At 43.2% G+C, this 24,407-nt stretch overlaps 1 protein-coding gene across 1 annotated transcript in view; it reads left to right on the top strand.

Moving 5' to 3' along the window:
• WDR64 (WD repeat domain 64) overlaps window positions 1–17,167 on the top strand; it is a 150,748-nt gene extending 133,581 nt beyond the window's left edge. The window contains exons 21-28 of the mRNA XM_019548612.1: window positions 299–404; window positions 2,502–2,563; window positions 3,480–3,589; window positions 4,572–4,760; window positions 7,401–7,500; window positions 11,592–11,672; window positions 14,258–14,365; window positions 15,111–17,167. Coding sequence (XP_019404157.1) covers window positions 299–404; window positions 2,502–2,563; window positions 3,480–3,589; window positions 4,572–4,760; window positions 7,401–7,500; window positions 11,592–11,672; window positions 14,258–14,365; window positions 15,111–15,203 — 849 coding nt within the window. The 3' untranslated portion in view covers window positions 15,204–17,167. The remainder of the gene's footprint in view (window positions 1–298; window positions 405–2,501; window positions 2,564–3,479; window positions 3,590–4,571; window positions 4,761–7,400; window positions 7,501–11,591; window positions 11,673–14,257; window positions 14,366–15,110) is intronic.
• Window positions 17,168–24,407: the final 7,240 nt, after the last annotated feature.

Raw genomic sequence — 24,407 nt, 5'->3', positions numbered from 1 at the left:
AATTAGACAACAGTTGGGTGGGAATGGACTGTGACAAGCCTCAAAAGTGGAGACAAGAAGCTTATGATGAATGCAGTAAGATGGAAGATTTGCTCATGGAGAACTGCAAAGAGTCATGATATGGGCTCAGAAAATGATCTCTGCAGCAACATTCTGAATGGTTATGAATAGGCAAGACTGCATTTATCAAGGCCAGGGAAGAGGATAGTAGACATCATCATTTATTTGGTTTTCTACTGCTTTGATTCTTCATGACTAGCACATACAGAAAAGATTGCATTTGTTTTATCTGTTTTAGGGAGATCTGCTGAGAGAAATTTTGTCCTTCACAAAATACTCTGCTACTCCTTTGACAGCCTTGTGCACAGACCTCTCTGTGAGAATGCTTTTGGCTGGCAGCAAGGGTAAGCATTTCAGTCACCATCATGACAATTTGTAGGGATTGAAAGTGATATTTTTTAAAAACATATTGGGAATATGAAAATGAAGAGCCAAAGTCTGCCATTATTTCTTTAAGCAAAACTCCTATTAAAATAATTGTAAAAAGAGTTTTCTGGAGGAAAAGGATGCAGATTAAGGCCTAAAGTGAATATAGTATCTACTACAAGACTCCTTGCTTACAATAGTAGTAGGAAAAAATACTTCTGTTTACACAAAGAACTATTATTTACTTTCCATTCAAAATGACTCATTCTATGAATGGAAAAAATTCTCTGTAAGAACAAGCAAAACTCATGCATCATGTATAATAGCCTCCAGCAAGTGGCTACATATATGGAAAACATTCATGAATATGGACATATAGGCTACGTTCAGATGAGCACAGATGTGCAATATGTGGCACCACAAACATGTCTGCAGCGCCCCATACTGCACATTTAGATGTTCTCCATTCTGCAAGGGAATCAGAGAAAGGTCTGCTAGCAGAGGCATTAACAATGTTTTTCCTTTCATATCACTGTAAACCTATCAAGCCATTATATATGGTTGCATCCAGATGAGCGTAGATGTTTGATTCCCTGGGGACAAGTTTTTTGGTTCCCTGGGGACAGGTTTTGTTCGTTGCGAATATCCAGGGGTCAAAAAACCCACAGAAAAAAAGGCGGAGGAGTGCATGCACAGACAGCATGTGCCACTCAAAGGCAGAGCTGGACTGCCTAGGGCCATGCTCCGACTGGTAGCCAGGCTCTCTATGGCAGAATCACCACTGCTGCAGCCCCAGGATGCCCCCAGGACCCTAAGTAAGGCTGTTGGGGCCAGCACAGTGCTGGTCCTAGCCTCCACTACCCCTACCCCAGGGTAACTTGCCATGTGCCAAAGCGTGCATGGCACAGGCATTCCCTGGGGACAAGTAGCAGGAGCACGAGTTGCAAGTGTCTGCTTATCTGATGTTTATCCAAACCTTGCACTTCTTTAGACATGGTGTGGAAATTTTTTCTCTCAATCTCTCTTTTGAGATTTTTGGTTTGTGATGCAGATCCCATGAAATCACTCATTCTCCTGGGATTTCTCTGCTCTGGTGCTGAGCAGAATCTAGAGAAATATTTTCTCCCACGCATTTCAAAACCTTACAGTGCCTTGGGGTTGATGCTAAAAATAAAGAATCATTCAAGGAAAATAATTTGTTTTCTTTACTCAAACTAATTTACATGCTTCAGGTATTCCCTAGTGTACATTGAACAATGCAGATTTTTAATAGCTCTGCCTTACTGCCATTCTGGTATACATGCATTTACATGTCCCTGGCCACATCTGCTCAAGGTGCCTTTTATACGCTCTTCCCTTCTTTCTGCTGCCATCACCCATTGCTAGACCACCTAGCTTGCTTTTGCAAACCTGCTTCCTAGTATCATCTTCTCCTTACTTGGGGTTATTCACATTTCTCTCCACCCAAGCCCACAGCTCTTGAGAGTAGGTTGCCCAAGAGTGACTACTCAAAGGCCACCTGCCTTCTAGTGGAAAAGAGTGCAGGTTATAAAGAGGAGATCAGGGTGTTAATGAAAGAGAAGGAACTATAAAGCAAGAACTGGAGTAGGGGACAATTTTGCTTCCTTACTGTTTGTACTATTAATCCAACTTTGTGCATTATACCAGAAACTAAGAATAGTTTCATCCCTATGAAACTTCCATGTTTGGCTTATAGTAATTTTCCTGAGTGGGTGGCTCACTTTTAACAATGTTTTAAAAAAAATTTTATATGGTTTTAACAATTTAAATCTATATCATTCAAGAATGATATAGATTTAATATATGATTCTTAATAAATAGGGTATGGACCTGCCTGCATTCCCTGTTAATATGCAATCTAACATTTTCTCCTGTATATTTGCAAGTGAAATTGATATTACTCTAAAAGCTAACTTTCATTGCTCATAACTTTAACTTCCTTCTGAAGTTTTGAACTTATTAAAGGTATATGGTTGCCCCTTCCAGTAGGTTAATAGCAATAAAGAACTTTTTTTTAATGTATTTTTTTATTTTTTATATATATATATATATAGAAGGACATATTATGTGCTGGGATATTGGCTTATTTCTGGAAGATCCAGAAGACAGTAGCAAGGTAAGAAGTGATCTTGTGACTTTTATGAAGAAAAATTTATTACTCAGTGCAAGAGGATGAGAAATATAAGATGAGAGGAGGGCCACTCGCATGGTCAAGGGGCAGTAGGATAGGCCCTACAAAGAGAGGCTAAAAGGCCTGAACCTATTCAACCTCCACAAGAGAAAGCTGAGAGGGGATCTGGTGGCTGTTTACAAACTCACCAGGAGGGACCAGCGAGAATTGGGGGAGGCTCTGTTCCCCTGGGCACCACCAAGGTTTACTAGGAATAATGGCTACAAATTGTAAGAGAGAAAGTTCAGGATGGACATCAGGAGACATTACTTCACAGTTAGGGCTGCCAGGCTCTGGAATGGGCTCCCAAGTGAGGTGGTACTCTCTCCTGCCTTGGGGGTCTTCAAGAGGAGGTTGGACAGATATTTGGCTGGGGTGACATGACCCTGGCACCCATTCCTGCCCAGGGCAGGGGGTTGGACCTGATGATCTGTTTAGCTCCCTTCCGACCCTAAGCACTATGACACTATAAATTTACATTTCAATTTACCTGAGAGCAGTTCAGTCTGGTTTCTTCATGTGCACTAAAAATAAGTCAGTACTTTTGGCCTGAACAATTACTTACTAGAAAAACAAGAGTAAATTATCTTTTGCTCAATTCCATTGTGGTAAACAGAATTTATTACAGATAAATTTATCCCCAGTAGTCATGCAGTGTTTCAACTGTACACTATCTTCAGCATGTTTTATAGGATTATTATAAACACACTTCTTTGGAACCTGCAGACTGCCTCATTGAGGTTGAAGCTAAAAATGGACAGAGATTCATGAAAAAGAGGCCATTGTGACAATAACAGTAGTGGAGTATATAACAGACTGACCCATGGTCAATTGTGTTTGTTTTTTTGTTTTTTCTCTCCAGCAAGTAAAGCAGCAACTTTTCTGGAGGGCTCATTCTACCAAAGTAGTCAGCTTATTCTATGAAAAGGAGAAAAAAGTGGTGGTAACAGCCTCTGTGGATGGTTCTGTCAGGTATAGATATGGCTGATGCTTATTAATCATAAACTCATAGAATCATAAAAATAAGGGTTGGAAAGGCCCTCAGGAGGTCATCTAGTCCAATCCCCTGCTCAAAGCCGGACCATTTCCAACTAGATCAGCCCAGCCAAGGCTTTGTTTAGCTAGGTCTTGAAAACCTATAAGGATGGAGATTCCACAACCATATTAATGGTTCCCTGCTAGCCAGGGCATGTGCTGAAGCCCTGGGTGCATGTTTAAACACTGCACATGTAGATGCCCCCACTGCCACCTTAGCTGAAAGCCAAAACAGTAAGCTTTAGTACGCTTTAGGAGGAAGACCTATCCACTTTGCGTTAACTGTTTTTTAGTGACGTGAATAGAGTGGAACAGGATCACACCGAAGTGCCTAAGTCCACTATATAGAAGGAAGTTGTGGAATTTCCCACACTGGAGATTTTCAAGAAGCTAGATGGTTATCTAGGATGGGTTAGGAGCAATGAGTTCTGCATTTGTGCAGATTTTGGACTTAATACCTCCCAACCTTATGATTCTATAACTTATAATCTGCTATACAAGTTGAACATAGTAACATAAATTTCAAGGCTTTGTTTTAAACAAATCAATGAAATTGAGGCAATTCAATGTCTGTAAAGTGGAAACATCTTGCTATGGAATAACTAGTTTGTAGTCTTATCTCTTCATGCCCAGATTTTCAATGGGTTAGATTTCTGATAGATTTAACCTTAACTCTGCATTGCTTATATCTTCAATTATTTCTTTAATGATTACAACATTCTTCCAAGGTATGTTTGGCCTTAAGCCAGTCTCAAACTATTCTCCATTGTTCCTGTCTTCAATAGCATACTACACTGCAGACTTATATACAATTATTTAATGCTGTTCTAAAAACATTTTTTTTTCATTTTCTTTCAGTTTCTAAATGTATCTACTTTTTCCCCTCTTCCCTTCTGTCTTTTCCCCACAACCTTTCCAGGCTCTGGCATGCAACCAATGGACACTATTTTGGTTATTTGGGACAGTCCAGGGAGTTTGAATTATCAGAACCCGGTGATTTGATTTTGCCCTGTGATATTAATGAATTTCCTACCATAATAAAAGAAAGCAACAAATACATGGAAATGAAGCAGAAGTTTGAATATCCTCTAGTACTGGACATGGAAAAGTAAGATCATATATCTATAGATACCTCTTTATATATATATTTACATATGATTTGGGAGTAATGATTAGTACATAAGCTGAGCACCTTTCATCTCAGTATATATACTTTTGCAAACACAACTGTACAACACTTTGTATGTAATACCATCGTCTTAGGAAAGAGTGAATTTAGGAACAGTGATTAAGTAATTTACCAAAGGTTTATATGAAGTCAAAGGCAGAGCCAGGACTAGAGACTAGATTCCAAGAATTCTGAATACCCAATAATCATGTCAGAGCACTGGATTTAATGACGCTGAGGAGACTGGGAATCTGTTTCTATCTCAGCCCTGAAAGATAAGATTCCTAATCAGAATGTATTGAAGCATGTGTATAGGCACGCTCATCCCCCAAACACTGTACTTCTGTCATGTTTAAGAGCACCATAATTTTATAGTGCTGTAAAAAGAGCTCTAAATTACAGCACTGTAAAATGTGCACGGACTGCTTCTGTATACACTGTAGAGCCTGCTAAGCTTAAAGGGAGAAGGGAGCCTAATATAAGGCTGCTTCTGCCATATTGGATATACATTTTAAGGACATGTCTGATACCAATAAAGAAGGAATTACTCCTGTAATTATAAAATAGTATAATGTTAAAACAACATAGTATAATGGAAGCAACACAGACTGCAGAGCCCACTGATCATGGCTTTAATCAGCAAGCAACACTAAGAAAAGATAGCCTCCTGCTGTGCTATCTAATATTAAAGAGTGATCATCTGATAGTGACAATTTGTAAAATACATTGTAGTAATTTGCTTTTTCTGACTATCGTGTTTTTATTATTTTTATAATTGCTATTCTTCAGTGGTTATGCTAATATTCAAAACAGTTTCAAACAATTAATTCAAATAAAGGTGTTGATGCAAAGAAGAGATGTTCTTCATATGCTCTTGCACATAAAAAAGATCCAGACATGGCTAATATGAGTGGATATATGGATTTGAAATGAATGTCTGGGCTGGATTCCAATACTAAGTAAATAGCTGTGGCCCTACTGATGTGATGAATAGTTCCAGGGTATAGCATTCTGTGAAAAAAAATCTCAGCTCTTCCCAGTAGGATGTAAATCCTTAGTGTAAATTTTCATAGCTGCACTGATTATAGATGGAGCTATGTTGGTTTATGACAATGGATGTGCTAGTCCTTGATCTATTCTTTTTTGTGAACCGAGCTCACCTTGAAGAGTCATTACAATGCAATAAATTAGGGCTCAGTTTTGGTAGGTGCTGTTCCATAGATAGATAGATAGATAGATAGATAGATACATAGATTACATTAAGTATTTGATAAAAATCATGACATATTATTTCATGAACATTTTAATCAATCTAGCAACTGGTTTGCCATCTTCAAGAGTGTAACTAGTTTATATTATACTAGTTGAACCCGCGGCGCTCTGCAGAAGACTAATTTGATTTTTTTGATTTTTATAAACTTTGGTCATAATCATCATCATTGTCACTTTATGATTTATGCATCATTGCCTGTTCGAACTTCAAAAGTGGGGCATGACTTTGGCCAGCACTGCCCATCACATCGAGGGGCGCAGCCTCCACATGGCTGCCTGTGTTCCCGTGCTCCCTACCGCTCACACGCAGTCCCTGAACTCACGCAGCAGGGAGGGAAGCCCCATGTGCTGGAGCCAAGTGCCTTCCCTGCCAGGGCTGTGCAGCACCAGAAAAAAACTTCAGGATCTGGAACTGTCTGCCTTCCGTCCTGTGCAGCACAACCCCTCCAGGGAAGGCAGACAGCTCCAGAGCCTGAGTCTTCTCTTGTATGCTGGGCAGCCCTGGCAGGAAAGGCACCTGGCTCCAGCATGTGGGGCTTCCCTCCCTGCTGTGCCAGTGCAGGGAATGCACATGAGTGGCAGGGAGCGCCAACGATACAGGCAGCCATGCAGAAGCTGTGCCCCTTACTGTGATGTGCAGCACTGACCAGAGCTGCACCCCACTGGGCATCTATGCCCTGAGCAACCCCCTGCTGCTGCGCCACACCCCCACCACCTCCCTCACACCCACACCCTGCCCCCATCACCCCCCACATATACACAAACCCCCAACATACCCTATGCTCCCCACACACAACCACATCCCCTCGCAACCCCCCACACATCCTACCACATACCCACACCCCCCATACTCCACCATACATATCCACCATACACACACACATCACATACACCACACACACATGCCCCCACACACAGACCACACACACACACCACGCACTCACCACATACCCCCACACACCCATACACTACACACACACACCACGCCACACACACCATGCATACCACCCACACACCCATACCACACACACGCATCCTACACATACCACACCCCCCCATGAATACCACACACACATACCATGCATACACCACATACACTCTTGAACGTGACAAGCCAGTAGCTAGATTGATTCAAATTTTAATGAAATAACATGTCATGATTTTTATAAAATACTTAATATAATCTATAGGCTGCAGAGATATGGAAATTCAAATAACTGTATTTGCAAGCTACTTAACTGTGTGATATTGCATGTTGTCATCTACTTGGAGTGTCAATTTTGTGTCGTCCTATTCTCTTGTGCATAGATGGAAATCACTGACCAGATCATCACTAATTGTGAAAAAACCTAGACCTGCTGAAGTGGATCGGGATTTCAAGTTTTTCAAAGCCCTAGCTTCTCCTAAGGTAGTTAGGATCGCAATTCATTTATATCTGTTTTGTGCAATGTACTAATTGATCTTTACATTTACCAAATAGCCAAGGGACAATGTAGAGAGCTTGTTCTGTGACAGAACATAATTCTTTTGGTGCAAAGAACAGACACAAACAAACTTTGCTAAACAGTGATTCATGCAAAACTCTTGGGTTTCAGTTCTAATGGTGTCACTTTCCCAAATTTCAGCTCAGAAGGCAATTTCAATTGACTGTCCTTAACTTGCATTGACACCATAGAAAACTCAAAATTTCACCTGGGTCCACTGTTAACCCTAAGTATCCCAGGGTTACTTGGAAGGTGGACAAGAACAATGGGAAATCTCTCTTGTTATGCTGGTTGCAGTGAAATATAAAATTAGGAGAATTACATCAATTTGGATTTTACTGTGAACATTTTCAACGACTCTGGATAATGGAAATGCATTATATGTTCTCCTTTACCTAGTGTGCCACATGCCACATTTGGGCCAGACTGATTTGTACCAGGAAAACTGTACTAGAAAGGAAAAAAAAAGAAAAAGTACTAACTTGCTAAGTATGTGACCACTGACTACAATGGGTTCATTTCAGCCTCTCTATGAGTGGCATTCCTATCCTCCAGTGGGAGGATGGTGGACAGCAAGTCAAGGATAGGACTTCTTGGTATCCTGCTGAAATTCATGCAACCATGGCCTCCTACCCCCATCACCAGGCATCTAAGGACAGTAAAATGCATCAGTTTCCCACAGCTTTGAGGCAGAGGTTCTCTGGGAAAAGGCAGCACCATTATTCTAGTCCACTAACCCCCTTCTGCCTTTCTCTATGTAAGATAGGTGAGATGAAGGGGACAAGCTGCCTGTTAGTCTAGGTTGGCAGCCACTTTCTTTTCTCTTAATCTTTGTTCACTTGGACTTCAGAAGATTGAGCCGGACTTTAGAAGAGGCATCTTCTACCTTCCTGGCCCTTTGGCTGGTTTGGTCACACATGCTCAGTGCTTTTCCTAAGTACCACACCTCCCCTCTTCCTCCATTTTCCACTTTGCTTCTGGAGCTTTTAAGCCTTTTTGGGTGTGTCCAGACAAGCACACTTGCCTGGGTAAAAATAGCAGTGGCACATAGTTGTATCACTGCTACTTGTCCCTGAGGAACGCCTGTGCATACACGTTCTGACACACAGCAAATTACCCAGGGTGGGGTAGGAAAAGCTGGGGCCAGCACCTGGGCTGGTCCCAGCAGCCTTACCTGAGATCCTGCGGGCCTCCCAGGGCTCCAGCGGTGGCTATCCAACATGTGGAGCCTGGCTGGCAGTTGGAATGTGCCTCCAGAGGGCCAAGGTCCAGTTCTGGATAGCACACACTGCTGCCACATGTGCCACCCAACTTTTTCAGGCATGGATTTTTTTGACACCAGGTTCTTCCACTATTAAAAACCCACTGTGCTGCTAACTAGCAGCATGGTAAACACCTGCAAGCGCAACACATGTAGTTTGCAGGGCGGTAGACAGGTCTGTGGCCCTGCATACCACACTTGTACACTGGTATGGACATGTCCTTTGTGGCTTCACCCTAATTCCCTCCTCAGTTACAGCTGCTGTCAGCCTTCCATCCAGGCAGACTCTTAACTCTTAACCTGCAGCTGGGTCTGAAACTCAGCACCTCCTTTCAAAGCTGTTGTGTGGGAGTAGAGTCCAAAGAAAGTCCTCATCCCCATCTCCTAGATCTCTGCTCCCCACTAACTGCACCCCTCAACCAAGGCACATCCCTGCAAGAGATCTGAAAATTATTGTTTTTAATTTATCTCAGGTGTTCATTAGACAATAGTAATAAATATATATCTTAAAATAACTGTATGTAATCTTGTTGCCTTCCCCACTCATATACTTTGTGCCCTATGGGCGGTCAACATTTTAGTAGTTAACTATTTCCATGAAAGAAGCAAAACCCACTCTTCTTAACTTGTAGACAAAAAATCCTATACTATCTGTGCTATACAGGAAGTCCTCGACTTACAACGTTTCGAATTACAACATTTTGCACTTACATTTATAAATTGACACCCTGTTTCAACTTTATGATGTCAGTTTTGACTTTACAACACTTGATCCAATGCGATGCTACAGCAGCGAACAAATTCTCTGCATCACCCATGTCCCTGGAGAACATCTGTCCAAACTTCCTTGGACACTTTCTTTAAGAAAGCAGACAAGATTCCAGAAAAACCTGCAGCCAAGACTCCTGACAAGAACTCTTCAAAAGTCCAACCAAGAGCCTTTCAAAAAGTCCAGCAAAGTCACCTCAAAGAAGTCCTTCCAAATCAATATGGTTGCTATTTATAATATAAATGCATTAATGTAGCTATATTACTCATATATAATCGATCGAGTACAAAATACTGGGTATTTTTTTTGGTGAAAATAGGGTATCGGGCCTTGGTTCAGGAAACAATCGCCCATTTATAATATTGTTTCTTATGAGAAAATTGATTCCAAGTTATTACATTTCAACTTAAGACGTGGTTTTCAGGAACCAATTGTTTCGTAAGTCCAAGGATTGCCTGTATACCAGCATGAAGCAAACCTAAGTACAGCCCCAACTTTTTTCTTTGTAGATGTGTTTCCTCTTCCCCTCCCTAATATAACAAGATAAAATGTTGCATAAGCCATTTTGTGTGAAGCCTGCTAAATGTTATTTCTAGACCTGTGCGAAGCACCAAGTATTTGCTTCAGATTCAGATTTGGCTGATTCTGAGGGACAGTGATTTGATTCAGTGATTCAAATCACTGTCCCGATTCAATTCAGCTGATTCGAATTTAGAGATTTGGTGCTGATTCAGAGATTCGGCCATAGACTATACAGGCAGTCTTTTATGATGCTGAACACAGCTGCCTCCAGCTGGTAAGTCTGTTGTGGTAGGCAGAGGCAGGAGGGAAGAGGCATGGGGGGGGCAGATTAACACCTCCACAGGAGGGAGGGATTGGGGCTGGGGCTGGGACAAGCTGCCCCAGCCAGGGTGGTAGGGTGCAGGACTCGGGGAGGGGGGCTTCTGGCACTGCACGCCACCAGTTTGGGAGATACTTTTCTGGTGGCTCCTCCGGTGGCTCTCGCCACCAGTCCAATAAGACATGGGTGTGGGCGTGTGCCCCTGAATCTGTGAAGGGCGGGCTGAGCCAGGCTGCGCTCTGGGTGTCTAGCCCCAGCTGCCCACCGCCACCGGGTGGCATTTCATGGGGTGGGTGAAGCCATGACTGTATTCTGGGCAACAAGCCTCCACTGCTGGGCAGCACTCTGCAGGGCCAGTGGAGCCAAGGCTGCACTCCAGGAAGCTAGCCCCAGTTGCCTGCCGCAGGGCTGCACTCCACAGGGTGGGTAGAGTCAGGGCTGCACTTTGGGCAACAAGTCCCCACTGCCAGGCTGTGCTCCATGGGGTGGCTAGCCCCAGCCGCAGCGCAGAACACAGTCCTAGCTCTGCCCACCCCGTGGAGTACAGCCCGGCGGCAGACAACTGGGGCTAGCCTCCAGGAGTTCAGCCCTGGCTCCAGCAAGCCCTCACAGAGCACAGGCCAGCAGCAGTGGCTTGCAGCCCACAGTGCAGCCCTGGTTCCACCCACCCTGAGGAGTGCAGCTCGGCGGTGGGCAGCTGTGGCTAGATTCCTGGAGTGCAGCTCAGCCCAGCCTGCCCCGCATAGATCTGGAGGCACACACCCGCTCCCATGCCCTCCTGGACCAGCGGTGAGAGTCGCCGGAGGAGCCACCAGAAGAGCAGCTCCTGGATTGGTGGCACGTGGCAGCGCACGGCAGCATGCAATGGTGGGAGCCTCCCTCCCCAAGTCCCGTGTCCCCACACCCTGGCTGGGCAGCATGTCCCAGCCCCAGCCCCAATCCCTCCCTCTCCGCCCACCACAACAGACTTACCAGCTGGAGGCAGCTGTGTCTAGCATTGTCAAGGACTGCTGAAGTCTATGGCTGAATTTCTGAATCTCTCCAAATCAAATTGGCTACTGAAACTTTCCATAGCCCCAGTTATTTCTTTTTTATTATTCTCTCCCTACCTGGGAATGTATTAACTTTGTTCTCTGTGTAACAGATTAATAGACAACCTTTGGAGAGTTTCAAGTCAGGAAACAAAGAAGCTGGTGTTGTGTTTGGATCTCTACCTATATACAGAGTGAGTACATGCAAAAATGTTTTTCATGCTTCATGCAGTGCCATCTGTATAGTGAAAGTCATCAACATTACAAAATTCTAAAAATCACCTGTTGACTTTCTAAACTGTTTAATTTTCAATTTAATTTTTTGACTTGGCTTGTATTACTGTCTATCCATCTCCATTCTGTGCTCTGTGGTAACTAGCTTGATAGCAGTGCACCTTCTGGGAAGATGGATTGAGAGTGTGCACCACAAGGTCAGTCTTTCAGCCTTCTACTTCTATTAAAGCTCAGGCCCTTAACTTTGTGTTTATCTGTTTTTTTCCCAGCCAGCCCAGTGAACAAGGTCTGCACAAGGTCTGGGCATGAGGGGCCAGATCCAGATTGGTAGAATTTAGGCAGCTTAGCTACAAACAGTGATACAGATAGGTCCTGCTCCAGCTGCCACAAAACCTCTTAGGTATCTGTTCAGTGCCTCAGTTCTAGACTAAACTGTTCCCTGAGTACCAGTACTTTGCCTCCTAAACATTGCCTAACTCCACAGAGGGGCCCAGTCTGTTCTTTGTGCAAACCGAGGACACACCAAGAGTGAGTGTGGTGCAAAGTGCAGTAACCGTGGTCACTTTCATTCAAAAACATGGCCAGAGATGAAGGTGATGGTTGTGCATAAGTACATGGTTAAAGCACTTGCCCAGGTGTTTGGAGAGCTGGACTATAGACTTAAGTACAGATGTTCAAAAAGTCCCTGGCAGCAGCAATCTACTGTGCTTTACTTAAAGTGCTAAGAATTAGAGCATGAGAAACCAAATAGACATTCTCTGTTTGGTATGGGGTGCTCAGAGCCTGTCTGCACTGACCACTGGGGGAGCTCCCACATGAGTGGCCCCATGTCCCTGCCCCCCTATCCCCACCAGCTGGCAACTGTAAGCAGCAACTGAAGGAGGAAAGACCCCAGACACTTTCCCCTGCAGTCCCCCAGGCAAGGCAGCAGCATGCCATGGGGCTGGGGCTGCTGTGGGGAAAGAGACCCCATGCCCCTTCCACCCCTGGCCCCCCTGGCCAAGCAGCCCTCCGAGCCAGTTCATGGGGTCTGCGTGGGAAAGGGATCCAGGGTCTCTCTCCCCACAGCAGCACTGGCCCCACAAAACACTGCTGCCTGGCTGAGGGGACTGCAGGGAAAGGGGTCCGGGCTCTGTACTTTAAAGAAGCCTTACCGAGAGTGCAAGAACAAACAAACATCCTGACATGCGGGAAGACCAGCAAGTATGGCAGAAAACCAGCTTGGCTTAGCAGGGAACTCTTCTGGAAGCTAAATCGCAAAAAAGAAGCTTATAAGAAATGGAAACTTGGACAAACAACTAGGAAGAAGTATAAGAGTATTGCTTGGGTATGCAGGGATGAAGTCAGGAAGGCCAAAGTGGAATTGGAGTTGCAGCTAGCAAGGGATGTGAAGGGTAACCAGAAGGGTTCCTACAAGTATGTCAGTAAAAGGAGGAAGTTCAGGGAAAGTGTGGGTCTCTTACTGAATGGGGGAGACAACCTAGTAGTAGATATTCTGGAGGGTAGGGCTAGGATTCTGAGTGACAAATTGGAAGATTGTGCCAAAAGGAATCTCACGAGGCTCAACAAGGACAAGTCCAAAGTCCTGCACTTGGGACAGAAGAATCATGCACCAGTACAGGTTGGGGGCTGACTGGCTGAGCAGCAGCTCTCCAGAAAGGACCTTGGGGTTACAGCGGACAATAAGCTGAATATAACCCAACAATGTGCCCTTGTTACCAAAAAGGCTAATGGCATATTGGTCTGCATTGGTAGGAGTGTTCCTAGCAGGTCCAGGGAAGTGATTATTCCCCTCTATTCAGCACTGGTGAGGTCACATTTGGAGTACTGTGTTCAGTTTTGGGCCCCACACTATAGAAAGGATGTGGAGAAGTTGGAGAGAGTCCAGTGGAAGACAATTAAAATGGTGAGGGGGCTGGGGCACATAACTTATGAGGAGAGACTGAGGGAACTGGGAGTATTTAGTCTGGAGAAGAGAAGACTGAGTGGGAATATAATAGCAGCCTTCAACTACCTGAAGCAGGGTTCCAAAGAGGATGGAGCTAGACTGTTCTCAGTGGTGGGAGATGACAGAACAAGGAGCAATGGGTTCAAGTTGCAGCAAGGGAAGTTTAGGTTGGATATTAGGAAAAACTCTCTCACTAGGAGGGCAGTAAAACACTGGAACAGTTTACCCAGAGAGGTGGTGGAGGTTTTCAAAACCAGCATAGGCAAAGCTTTGGCTGGGCTGATCTAGTTGGAGGTGGTCCTACTTTGAGCAGGGGTTGGAATTCAATTGTTGCTTTTTCAGAGAAAGAGAAAACTAAGTTCACAGGGTCTGATTCTGAACTTACACGCAGGTAAATTAGGAACAAGTGAACTGAAGACAAGGAAGTTCCAACCTGATTTAGAGGAGTGTGAAATCCAAATGAGACTGTACTGTTTCAGAGACATAGGCATATGGCAAATGATTTGTTACACTGACTGTTGCTAATATATATCAAAATGGTATGTTCATCCAGAGGTATTCATTAACTCTCGTTTTTTCCTCAATTTATTTTTAAAGGTCATCAGTTCAGCAAAGCTAAGAAATTTTCCCCCACAGGGTTCAGACCCAAACAAAGAGTCTGTGGGGAGCATTGTCAAAAGGCATAAGCATTCTACAGTTTCTGAAGTGAGTAGACTTGCAATTTCTTCCGGCTAGTTTATTTGATTGTTCCTACACTTACCAATATTTCTTTCCATTTGGTTGCCCCCCATACAAAATATCAAATCTTTAAGAAAACTAGGATTTGCCTACTAAAAATAATACCATTGTGAAGCCCTGTGCTCTAATACAAAATTAAAATACAGTAAAAGTATTTTCTATCTGAGGTATTATATGACTCCATCACTGTACCGATCAGTCTTCAATGTATTTATCCTCACAGCACCTCTCTGAAGAGTGCTATTCTACTCCCTCACCCCTTCTTTATAGACAAGGAATTGAGGTTCAAGAAGGAGGATAAGGACCTGATCTCACATGAACAAATATAGTGCTATGAAAAAACCCCACCACTGGTTCTAGATGAGTTTATGCTTAGGTTTTGAACTCTGGACTGGCATTTTAATATAACAACACAAAGGTATCATAGCTGGGTTTTTTGTAAATTAGATAGAAAATTAAGCAGACTTTATGCTGAAATTAACATCATGACATGTCTCAGAAAGTATAACAAATAAAAAGAGACTTTAATTCTTACTAGTTTCCTCTTCACTATTAGTCAAAGTAGGGAGAAGGTCCAAAAAGTAATTTTATAAAGAATTTTTTTTTGATGATTTTCTAAAAGGCAATACATTCAGTAGACTGGATTGCTAGGTAGAGTTCATTCTGTACTTACATTAGCAAAATTAGCTAATGTTCTACTTGTTTTTCACAGCAATCGCGTTCTTTGGTAAGAAAAGCTGCAAAATGGACTGTGACCCCTGGGCAAAGTCTGGCTCAATCCTTTCCTTCAACCAATCCTTCCTAAAGCATGAGATTGTAGGAACTGCTGTTCCTAGAATCAAAAATAAAACTCTGGCACCAAGGCAAAATGGATATATTTAAAGAAATTGTCACCAACAAGCAAGCAGGCTAAATCTCAATACTGACATTGTATCATTTCACATATCAGTAACTCTCTTAGCTAGGATAACTGCCATTCTCCATCCCAGAAGATGCGGGAGATGCTCACGAGACTTCACAGCACATATCATCTAAGGCACGCACACCTCCTAAAACTGCATGGTATGACCAGAAATAGTTTATTGTTCTCATGATGCAGGATATTTGCAAACAATTGACAGCTGTGGCCTTTCTGGTTTTTAAGTGTATGTATTTCTAAATGTTTTGTATTATTCTAAATTTATCATGATAGTTGCTTGAGTCTCCAAGCCCATTGCCTAGACAGTGAAAAATAAGAAAAAATGTGCCTTAAAGTGCTGAGAACCTACAGGATGAGACAATTGGATGCAACTAACAGACAAAGGAAAGATAAGATTAAAAGTCGGAGGACTGTGCCTGTATGTGAATAGGGTTGCAGGGTCAGGCAGTGACTGTGTGCATGTGCACTTATCTACACATGCATGTATTTTTGCAGTGTTCAAACCTATAGTAATAGGAAATGTGATTTCTTGCCATGAATATGATTCCATAGTGCTTACTTATCAAAATTCCCTCTGACATCAGTAGATGTTGCACTTAAGTTAAGATGGTAGGCATGGGAACCCGAAGCTTACAAGATATGACGGTAAAAATACTTTCACTTTGCTCCTCTGAAAATGTGAGAATACAGTGCAATCTTGTGCTGACTCTTTCATCCTGAAGTTACAGGGGAAGATTAGGAAAGGGTTAATAAGGGGAGAAGGATAAAAAAACTGATGGAAGGAAGGGCATAGCAGATGAATGGTAAAAGGAAACAAGATAATTTGAGGGCAAACAAAGAGAAACAGCATCAAGAAAGATGCTGTATGGAGGAACAGAAAGAGAAGTGAGAACAAATACAGAAATGCATTGGGAATCTTGAGAGGAATCTTTTTTTTCTATGGTGTGTCATAGTAGGCTTCATGATAATATGTAACCATAGACTATATAATGTCCATATACTGATACCACAATGTCATGTAAAGTATATTATGCTTTGTGCTGTCAAAAAAGTAAATTGAACTAAGAAAGTTATACAGAGAAATATTTAAGGATTAGTTATTAAAATAACCAGTCACCCCATCAAGTAACCAGCTTATTGTCTTCCATTCATTAATCCTGATAACAACACTATCCAGTAAGGAAATGCTTTTTTATTTATGGTGACATTTACCCTGAGAACTGAGGCACAAGGTACAAAGGACTAGATCTACAAAAGGACTTATGCATCAAAATGCTCAGTGTTACAGTCCTGAAGCATCCTTGAAACCCATCCTTGGAAGTATCTTGCCATCCCTAGAAGATACAACTTTGATTCCCAGTTCCATGTACAATGCATGGGGGGCTGAAGCAAACTGAAAATGGGTTTTGCAAAAGCTGCCATCTCTTTTAGCCAGAGGAGATGCTGAAGAGAAGAGGGTGTCTGAATGGCCTGGATCCTATCTATTTAAGGGACCACATCCTCCTTTATACTTCTCTGTGATCCCTGAGGTCAGATGAGAGCAACCTTGGGCAAGTTCCATCTGTGCATGTGAGGTCATTCTCTGAATTCACTCCTTAATCTTGGAACTCTCTCCTCCTAGAAGCCCACCAGAGCTTGAGCCTGGACATCTTCCAGTATTGTAAGATCATCTTATTTGGGCAGACATTCAGCAGGCAAGGTTAAGTTTTGGGGCATTGTTTGGGAAGTTGTTAAACTGGTTTTGGTTTTTTCTAATGTATTGATTTTATTGTAAGCCCAGAGCCTTTTGGGGGGAAGGGCAGTATATAAATCAAATACATCAATAATAAATAAATCTCTAATCTCCCTCAGGACTTGGTGCTCTTTGTGACTGGAATTCAGAGCATGGAATTGTCTCTGGGCACATCGACACATGCATTAAGGTGTTTTTTCTAATGCGCATGAAATTTAGTAGCTCCAATGTGAGGTACTAAAGAAATGTGCATTAGGCTGCCTTAATGCACAGAAATTAATGTGCATGGTTTTTAAGTGACACTTAACGTGCAGTTTATTTTACTGCACGTTAATGTAATAACGTGGTTTTTATGTGACACTTTAATGCACAGTTGAATAGCCTACTGTTAATTAAAGCACACGTGTAAATGCACCCTTTTAGAGGTAGAGTTGGCATAGATTTCTTTCCCATAAAACACAGCTAGAGAAGGTGTTATTAGGTTTCAGTTCCTTCTTTGCCAGAGAGGGCTTGAACCTACAGGGAGGGAGATAGTTCTTTAGAGCTCCTTAAGAATTGTTCCACTTTGTGTAAAATAATTTCTCATTTGACTAGAGGGAGAGTAAGCAAAATGAGCCTAATAGCCTAATGGTCATATGGTTAAGGGCCTCTGTGGCCAGCCCTATGAGGAGAGGCTGAGAGACCTGAATCTCCTCAGTCTCCACAAGAGGAGACTGAGGGGGGATCTTGTGGCTGCCTACAACCTTATCAGGGGCTAGCAGCAGGGACTCGGGGAAAGTCTGTTCACCAGGGCCCCTCTTGGAGTCACCGGGAGCAATGGCCACAAGCTGAGGGAGGATAGGTTTAGGTTAGATATTAGGAAGAGCTGCTTCACTGTAAGGGTGGCCAGAGCCTGGAATAGGCTTCCCAGAGAGGTGGTGCTCTCACCTTCCCTGGACATCTTCAAGAGGAGACTGGACAGGCACCTGGCTGGGGTCTTATGACCCCTGCCCCCCCCCAGTGCTCCTTCCTGCCCATGGCGGGGGGTCCGACTCGATGATCTGTCTAGGTCCCTTCGACTCATTGATTCTATGATTTTATGATTCTGTGATTCTAAGGGACTCCTCTGAGAGAGGAGAGACCAGATATCCAGTCCTTACCCCAATTCATGTCTAAGTATTTCTATATTAATTAATCACCTGGATTTTGGAATGGGCGAGAAAGCGAGAATATATGAAGAGTGGCTAGGAGGACTGGAGCCACATAGAAGAGACATATTAAATATGGAACCAAAGCCAAGTTCTCAGATTTCCAATCCAAGTTGGAAGTAGAATCAGTGCTTGTTTGGGGACTACACTTCTGCTGTAGCTGACAAGGTAAGCTGTACTAACCAATTTTACAAATCATTCTATGTACTTCTCATTAAAACCTCAGCACCATAAAACATTGCCTTTCAGCTGCTTTCATTTTAAGGGACCATTTCACTAAGCAACAAAATAGTAATTAGTAATAGAAAGTATGTTGTACATTTCCATATTCAGCAGAGCAGTGTGTGAAGAAATTGCCTCTGAATTCAGTCTCAGGATTCCTAACTGCAAAGTATTCTTTTGATCAAATCTCACTGTAGGAAAAGAGAAACTTTTCTGTGGAAAAGTTCCTGTGAATGGTTTCATGAATCTCTGGCTTCAGAGGCCCTGCACATTTCATTGTGTAAGAGGCTGCCTAGTTACTTAAGGACAGAGATGACCCTAGCAGGGTGTGGGGCCCCGGACAAATCAGCCTGTGCAGGGCCCAGACGCGAAGAAGCTGGCAGCAGCAGCCGAAGGCGGGGGGGCAAGTGGTCAGATGTGAACTGGCACAGCGTCACCAGCACTAGGTGGGCCCTGTAGGAGAGACTGCAGCCACTCCACCCAGCTGTGTGGGGCCCCCCCAAAGTGCAGGGCCCAGGGCAATCACCCCAATTTCTCCCCCACCAAGGACAGCCCTGCTTAAGGATCAGTGGGTGTCCTCGGTGGCTGCCCATGCTGCCCATGATTAAGCAGTCTTTCTCAAAGGGTAAGTTTGAAAAGATTTGTTGTTGTTATCTTCCTTGCTAGGAATCCCAGTCGTAGACTATAGGACCTGACCATAAAGCACTGTGCAAATGCAGAACTGAAAGGCAGACTATAAACTCCTTGGGGCTCAATCTAAGACTATTTACATGCATTCAAATAATCCAGAAGAATTCTCCCAGGTTTGTTCTCCTGGTGTACCCAGAGCTGCACATACATATACTGAGGCCCTGAACAGTGGAGAGCCTGCAGTGCTGATACTGTACAGCCTGGCGGGACCCCAGTGCACACATCTCAGCATACTCAGCAGTTCTCCTTTGTCTGCCCTGTGACAGATGGCAGCAATGCATAGGGCAGCCCTGATTGGCTGACCTGAACTGCCCATGATCAGCTTGTTTCACTGCAGCAAAATGTGGGGGTTTCACTGCTGGGCTTCATTCCTGGCTGCATGTATGCTGCAGCTGCATTCATGCACATGGCATTTATCAGTGACATTATCAGCCCCATCAGCCAAAAAAGCCAATTGCTGATAATGTCAATCTGCCTTTTATCAACGGCAATACGATATGGACCAACATATCAGTATACCTCCACAGTAGACATGTTTAGCTTATAGTGTTAGGTTGTGGTTTTATTCCACAATTTTATTTGTTGTATCTGAGTCTAGCTCTACTAAGGTATTTTTTTCCCTTTCCAATTATGGAAGAACCTCACTATCTCAATTAATTTGTTAGAGTTATATCACATCAGATTTTAAACTTTTCCCAGAGGTGCAACACATCTAGACTGATTCTCTTTTCAGACTTAATTGTATCCCTAGCTATTTTTGTTCTGGTTTGAGTTGCTACTTAAGGCAGAGTGCCTCTACCTACATAAGTCAAACTCTATTAGATGCTTACCCTTTGTTATGTATTCTTCACTGGCAGCTGAGTTTAAACACGCCACATATTGTTTCTGTCAGATCAGTCTTCCTTCACTAATGTTCCTAGCCAGATCAGTTCCATGATTGCATGTCCTTTCCCTTGCAAAGGCCAGTGACACTTCATGAGGGTTTAGGAGTTTAATGAAACTTAAAAACATGCACTTTCAGTCAGCATGAGACTCTACTATTGAAAAGTCTGGTATGTCAAATCACAAATAATTTCACCTTGATTGTGTGTTTTTGTCCAATGAGACTCTTCATTTATCAATCATACTGTTTCTTTTTGAAAAATGAAAAACTTAAGAAATCTGGCTTGGAAATGTGGCTGATGTATGACTCATTTGTTCTGCCGTCCATCATTGTCTATGAGTCAAGCCATCAAATCCAGACTGACCCTGAGTAAGTATTAAAGAAATAAAGTATTATGTGCACAATAATATCACCCCACTGTACTAGACTGCTCATAGCAATGGAGGAGGGCTCCTTTTTACAGGAGACAGTATATTGGCAAAAGGTGTGCCACATGCAGCCTTTAACAAATTAAGGAGCCCTGAAGGTCAGGGAATAAGTCAGAGAGGGATAAGGTAAATCAGAGACATAAAGGATCCAGATGGTAGCGTCAGAGCAAAAGTGCAAGAACAGTGGGTGGGACAGAATCTACCTTCTACCTTAAAGACCCAGCATCATTCCCAATTCCTGATTTTTCCCCCCTCAGAGCTATGTTTTCTGGCACAGTGCCCCACCTTGAGCAGAAAACTAGAGAGCAAACCTTTCTCTTTGTAGTTTCAGAACAGTAATTTGCCTTAGGAAAGCATCTGCCAAAAGCACTTGTTATAAAAGGCAAACAGCTAATAACCAGCAGACTTTCTGCAACAGCTTCCCCTGTCTGTCTTTTGGAAGCAGAAACACGTCATTGCCAGGCTCAGGCTACCTGTATCTGCTTTAACCACAGGCCCATTCTTATATGTTATGCATTTATAACCAACCTTTACTTCAAAATTTGCCCTTGTTCTAGTTATGCAGTCTTTTGCAGCTCACTTGCAAATCTGCCACATACCAGTATTGGAGCCTGGCTCATAGCCAACAACTTGGCAGATGAACAATAAAAGTAGGCTGAAGTAATATAGAAGGGGCAAGCTCCAAAAGATCGTTTGGTGACTATGTATTGCTTTTTGAAGCATGAACCTGCTTTTTTTTTTTTCAGAACCATACCCCTACTGATGGGGGTCATTGAGATGGTAAGGTCCACTGCCTATTTCTTTGCATCTCTTTGGTCACCTTCACCCAAAAGGTGAGGCATTTTGCTGCTCTGTGGAATCACCACACCGAAGAACATGACTATAACAAAATAAGAAATTGGGTGGGGGGATACTGTAGAGTCCTTGCTAACATTGTATCACTGCTCTGCAGTAGTGGGGTAGTTGAAAGGTTGTTTGATTTGGGTTTCTGCCTCATTCAGTTCACTTTGATTGTTAGGAGAGGTAGAACACCTTCATGGGCACGTTCAGACAAGTGCCCACTTGAGTTTCCCTGGGGACAGATAGCAGGTGCCACTGTTACTTGTCTCCAAGGAATGCCCCTGCATGCACGCTCTGGCGTGCAGCAAATTGCCCCAGTTGGGGTCGGGAAGTTGGGGCTAGCACCTGGGCTGGCCCTAGTAGCCCTACCTGGGGTGTGCAGTGGCAGCGGCAGCAGTCCAGCCATATGGAGCCTGGCCAGCAGCTGGAGCATGGCTCTGACTGGCCAGGCTCCTACTTCAGGCAGCGCATGCTGCAGCCACATGCACCACCCTGCTTTTTTTTTCCGTGTTTTTTTTAGATACCAGAATTTCCTGGTATCTACTTTTGAATGGATCCACATGCGCCACATACAGTTCACGATGCCTCAAAAGGCTTTTAGGCCCCACAAATTGCATGTTTCCACTCGTGTGGACATGTCCCAAGAGTCCATAGAGTGGGGTCTGTTATCATGATGTGTAAGTGGAAAGGGAGAGAGAGGAGAGCAAATAGTCATTGGCCGGAGACAGGCAACCTTCTGTCTAGCAACACAAGAGTAGTAATGCTATAAAATCTGCAATCCTCCTTTGAGGTACTGCCATAAACAGTGGTACATGATGCATCCACTACAATATCACAGTGATTTCATAATGCTCACCAAGCATGAGTCAGTGGGTTAGATTTCCCCAAGTCTGTTCGGAGTGATCTGATCAGGGTAAAGGCCAAAGGGTATTGTGGAGTTAGGAAAATCCTCTCCCTTTCCATAGAGCAAGTATAGCATGGATGTAATTTTCCTATTTCAGGCTGCCGATGCAAAGCTCTGAAGGAAAACTAAATTTGCTTTTTAAAGTATCATCATACATTTTGTATGAAAAGATTATTTCAGCAGTAGTTCCCATTCATATATCACTTCTGTCCTTTGAGCTGTGCAGCAAACTAGCTCTGGCATTAAATGTAGCTCCTGTTGACCACAAATTGAGTTATACCCACATAGCTAAAGTTGGCCTTCTGAGGTTTAGGATGATAAGCTTTCAGTCATATCTGTTTCAGCTTCAGATACATGCTGATTTAAAAGGCAAGGCAGCCCCCCTGCCCTTTTGTTCCTGTTCAAGTAACTACTTATCCTATTCAACTTAGTTGAACCAGAAACGTTCAAGTTAGTATATGACTCCTGGTAGGAGTGGAGTTAGTGAAGCAAGTTACTCAATTCAGATAATCTTTTTTTTTTCTTTTTTTTTTACAGAAAAGTTATCTAAATGTGGAATAAGCTACTAGATTCAGCAAAAGGCAATAAATAAATAAAGGAAATACGCTAACCTGGCTCAGCTAATTAAGATGTGTTTCCTTCGGCCTTCTTTGCCTTTGAATATTTTGAATAGAATCCTAGAAAACATGTAGATCATGATCTGACCTAGAAATGTCAATCTGCATGTTATTTCTGTAATCTGCACACAATTTTTCAGCCAGGGTCCATTTTTAAAAAAACAGAACATGTTAGAAATCTTTTGTTAATGCTGAATGGCTCAGCCCCAGAGACTGCTGACTCGAATTTGAACAGCCTAGTAGCACCAGCATCTCTCTTTGAACAGGGTAATGTGATTACCAGAACTGTCAGCAGAATGACTATTCCCCGGAAAGCTAATTCTTCAGCTGAGTCAGAGTCCCATCAGTTTGTCCCACTAAGTATATATAATCCCTACTATTTGGGTAGGGTTATGGCTAACAGTGCTAGTAGGGTTACGTTTGATTAGCATTTGCCTTACTTGCCTGTCTGTAAATTTAGCTTTTTTTTGCAGCAATATTCTAAAATGTAACAACATCCTGTGAGAGTATCATATATATACACAGAAAGTGATTCAACTACTTTCTTCAACAAAGTGGAGGCTTTACGTAGAGTTCCATGTCCCATTTTGGGCAGCATGAGTGACTGGTGCCTCCTGAATCTGCGGGGCCTACCGACAGTATCAGTGTCAGCCATCGGGGGGGCACCAGCCCCGTCGGGGGGAGCACGTGCACCCCCTATCAGTCGTCTATGCTGGGCAGTGCACTTCATGAATGATAGAGACAAACTGGAAAGAGTCCAGAAAAGGGAAATAAGACCTAGGCTGAGTTTTAGAAAACAGAACAGATACGGAATGGTTGGAAATACTGACATTTAATCTAGAACTCGAGCAGAGTGTCAGATTTACCGTGGGACTCTTCACAGGCTGGATCCATGATGCAGTGGTGGCTGCAGTGTTGCCAGTGGTTACAGTAGCAATGGTAGCAGAGGCAGTGGGCTAAGCAGCCACTCTGCTGCAGCAGTGGCAGTGCAAGTGGAGGTGGGCCAAGCAGCTGTGGGACAAGTGGGGCACTATTGGTACAGCCCACGTACACACTCTACTGCTGACATGTCCAATGGGGCCTTGAGGTCCCAGCTTCTGCAGCAGCCCTTGCCTCCCTTGGTATCCCCAATCCCAAATTCTCTGGCCTGCTAATAGCCATATGCTTGATACCTCTCATGTAGAGTCTATTTAGTCTAGACTAGGGTGGGGAGAGGGGAGGTGAGATTTGATAAATCTTCAAATATAAGGAGGATTAGATATCAGGAAGAATTTTCTACCTTGAACAGGTTAAAGGTGGTAGAATCACTGTCATTGGAAGTTCTTAAATGCATGGTAGATGCACATTTTTCTGGGATGGGTTCCTAGGTAAAGATGTTTCTCTGTTGAATGTGATAATTTCTCAAGTACCCTTTCAGCCCTATTATCCTATGATTTTAAGCTTTGTATGCTAGATAATGACTTTAGTTTACATGCGTATAAGTCTTTGGTTTTACTCCATATTTGCATAGGTATAGGGAAGCTCAACATTTGGCCCTAAATGTTTTTTTTTAATCTATTTTGTTGTATTCACTATGAAGTCATTTTT

The sequence above is a fragment of the Crocodylus porosus genome, unplaced genomic scaffold (genome assembly GCF_001723895.1).
Source record: "Crocodylus porosus isolate Cpor-Errol unplaced genomic scaffold, CroPor_comp1, whole genome shotgun sequence".
In the NCBI taxonomy this organism is placed as follows: domain Eukaryota; kingdom Metazoa; phylum Chordata; order Crocodylia; family Crocodylidae; genus Crocodylus; species Crocodylus porosus.
Note: the sequence above shows the minus strand (reverse complement) of the source record. Positions and strands in the feature narration are given on the sequence as shown.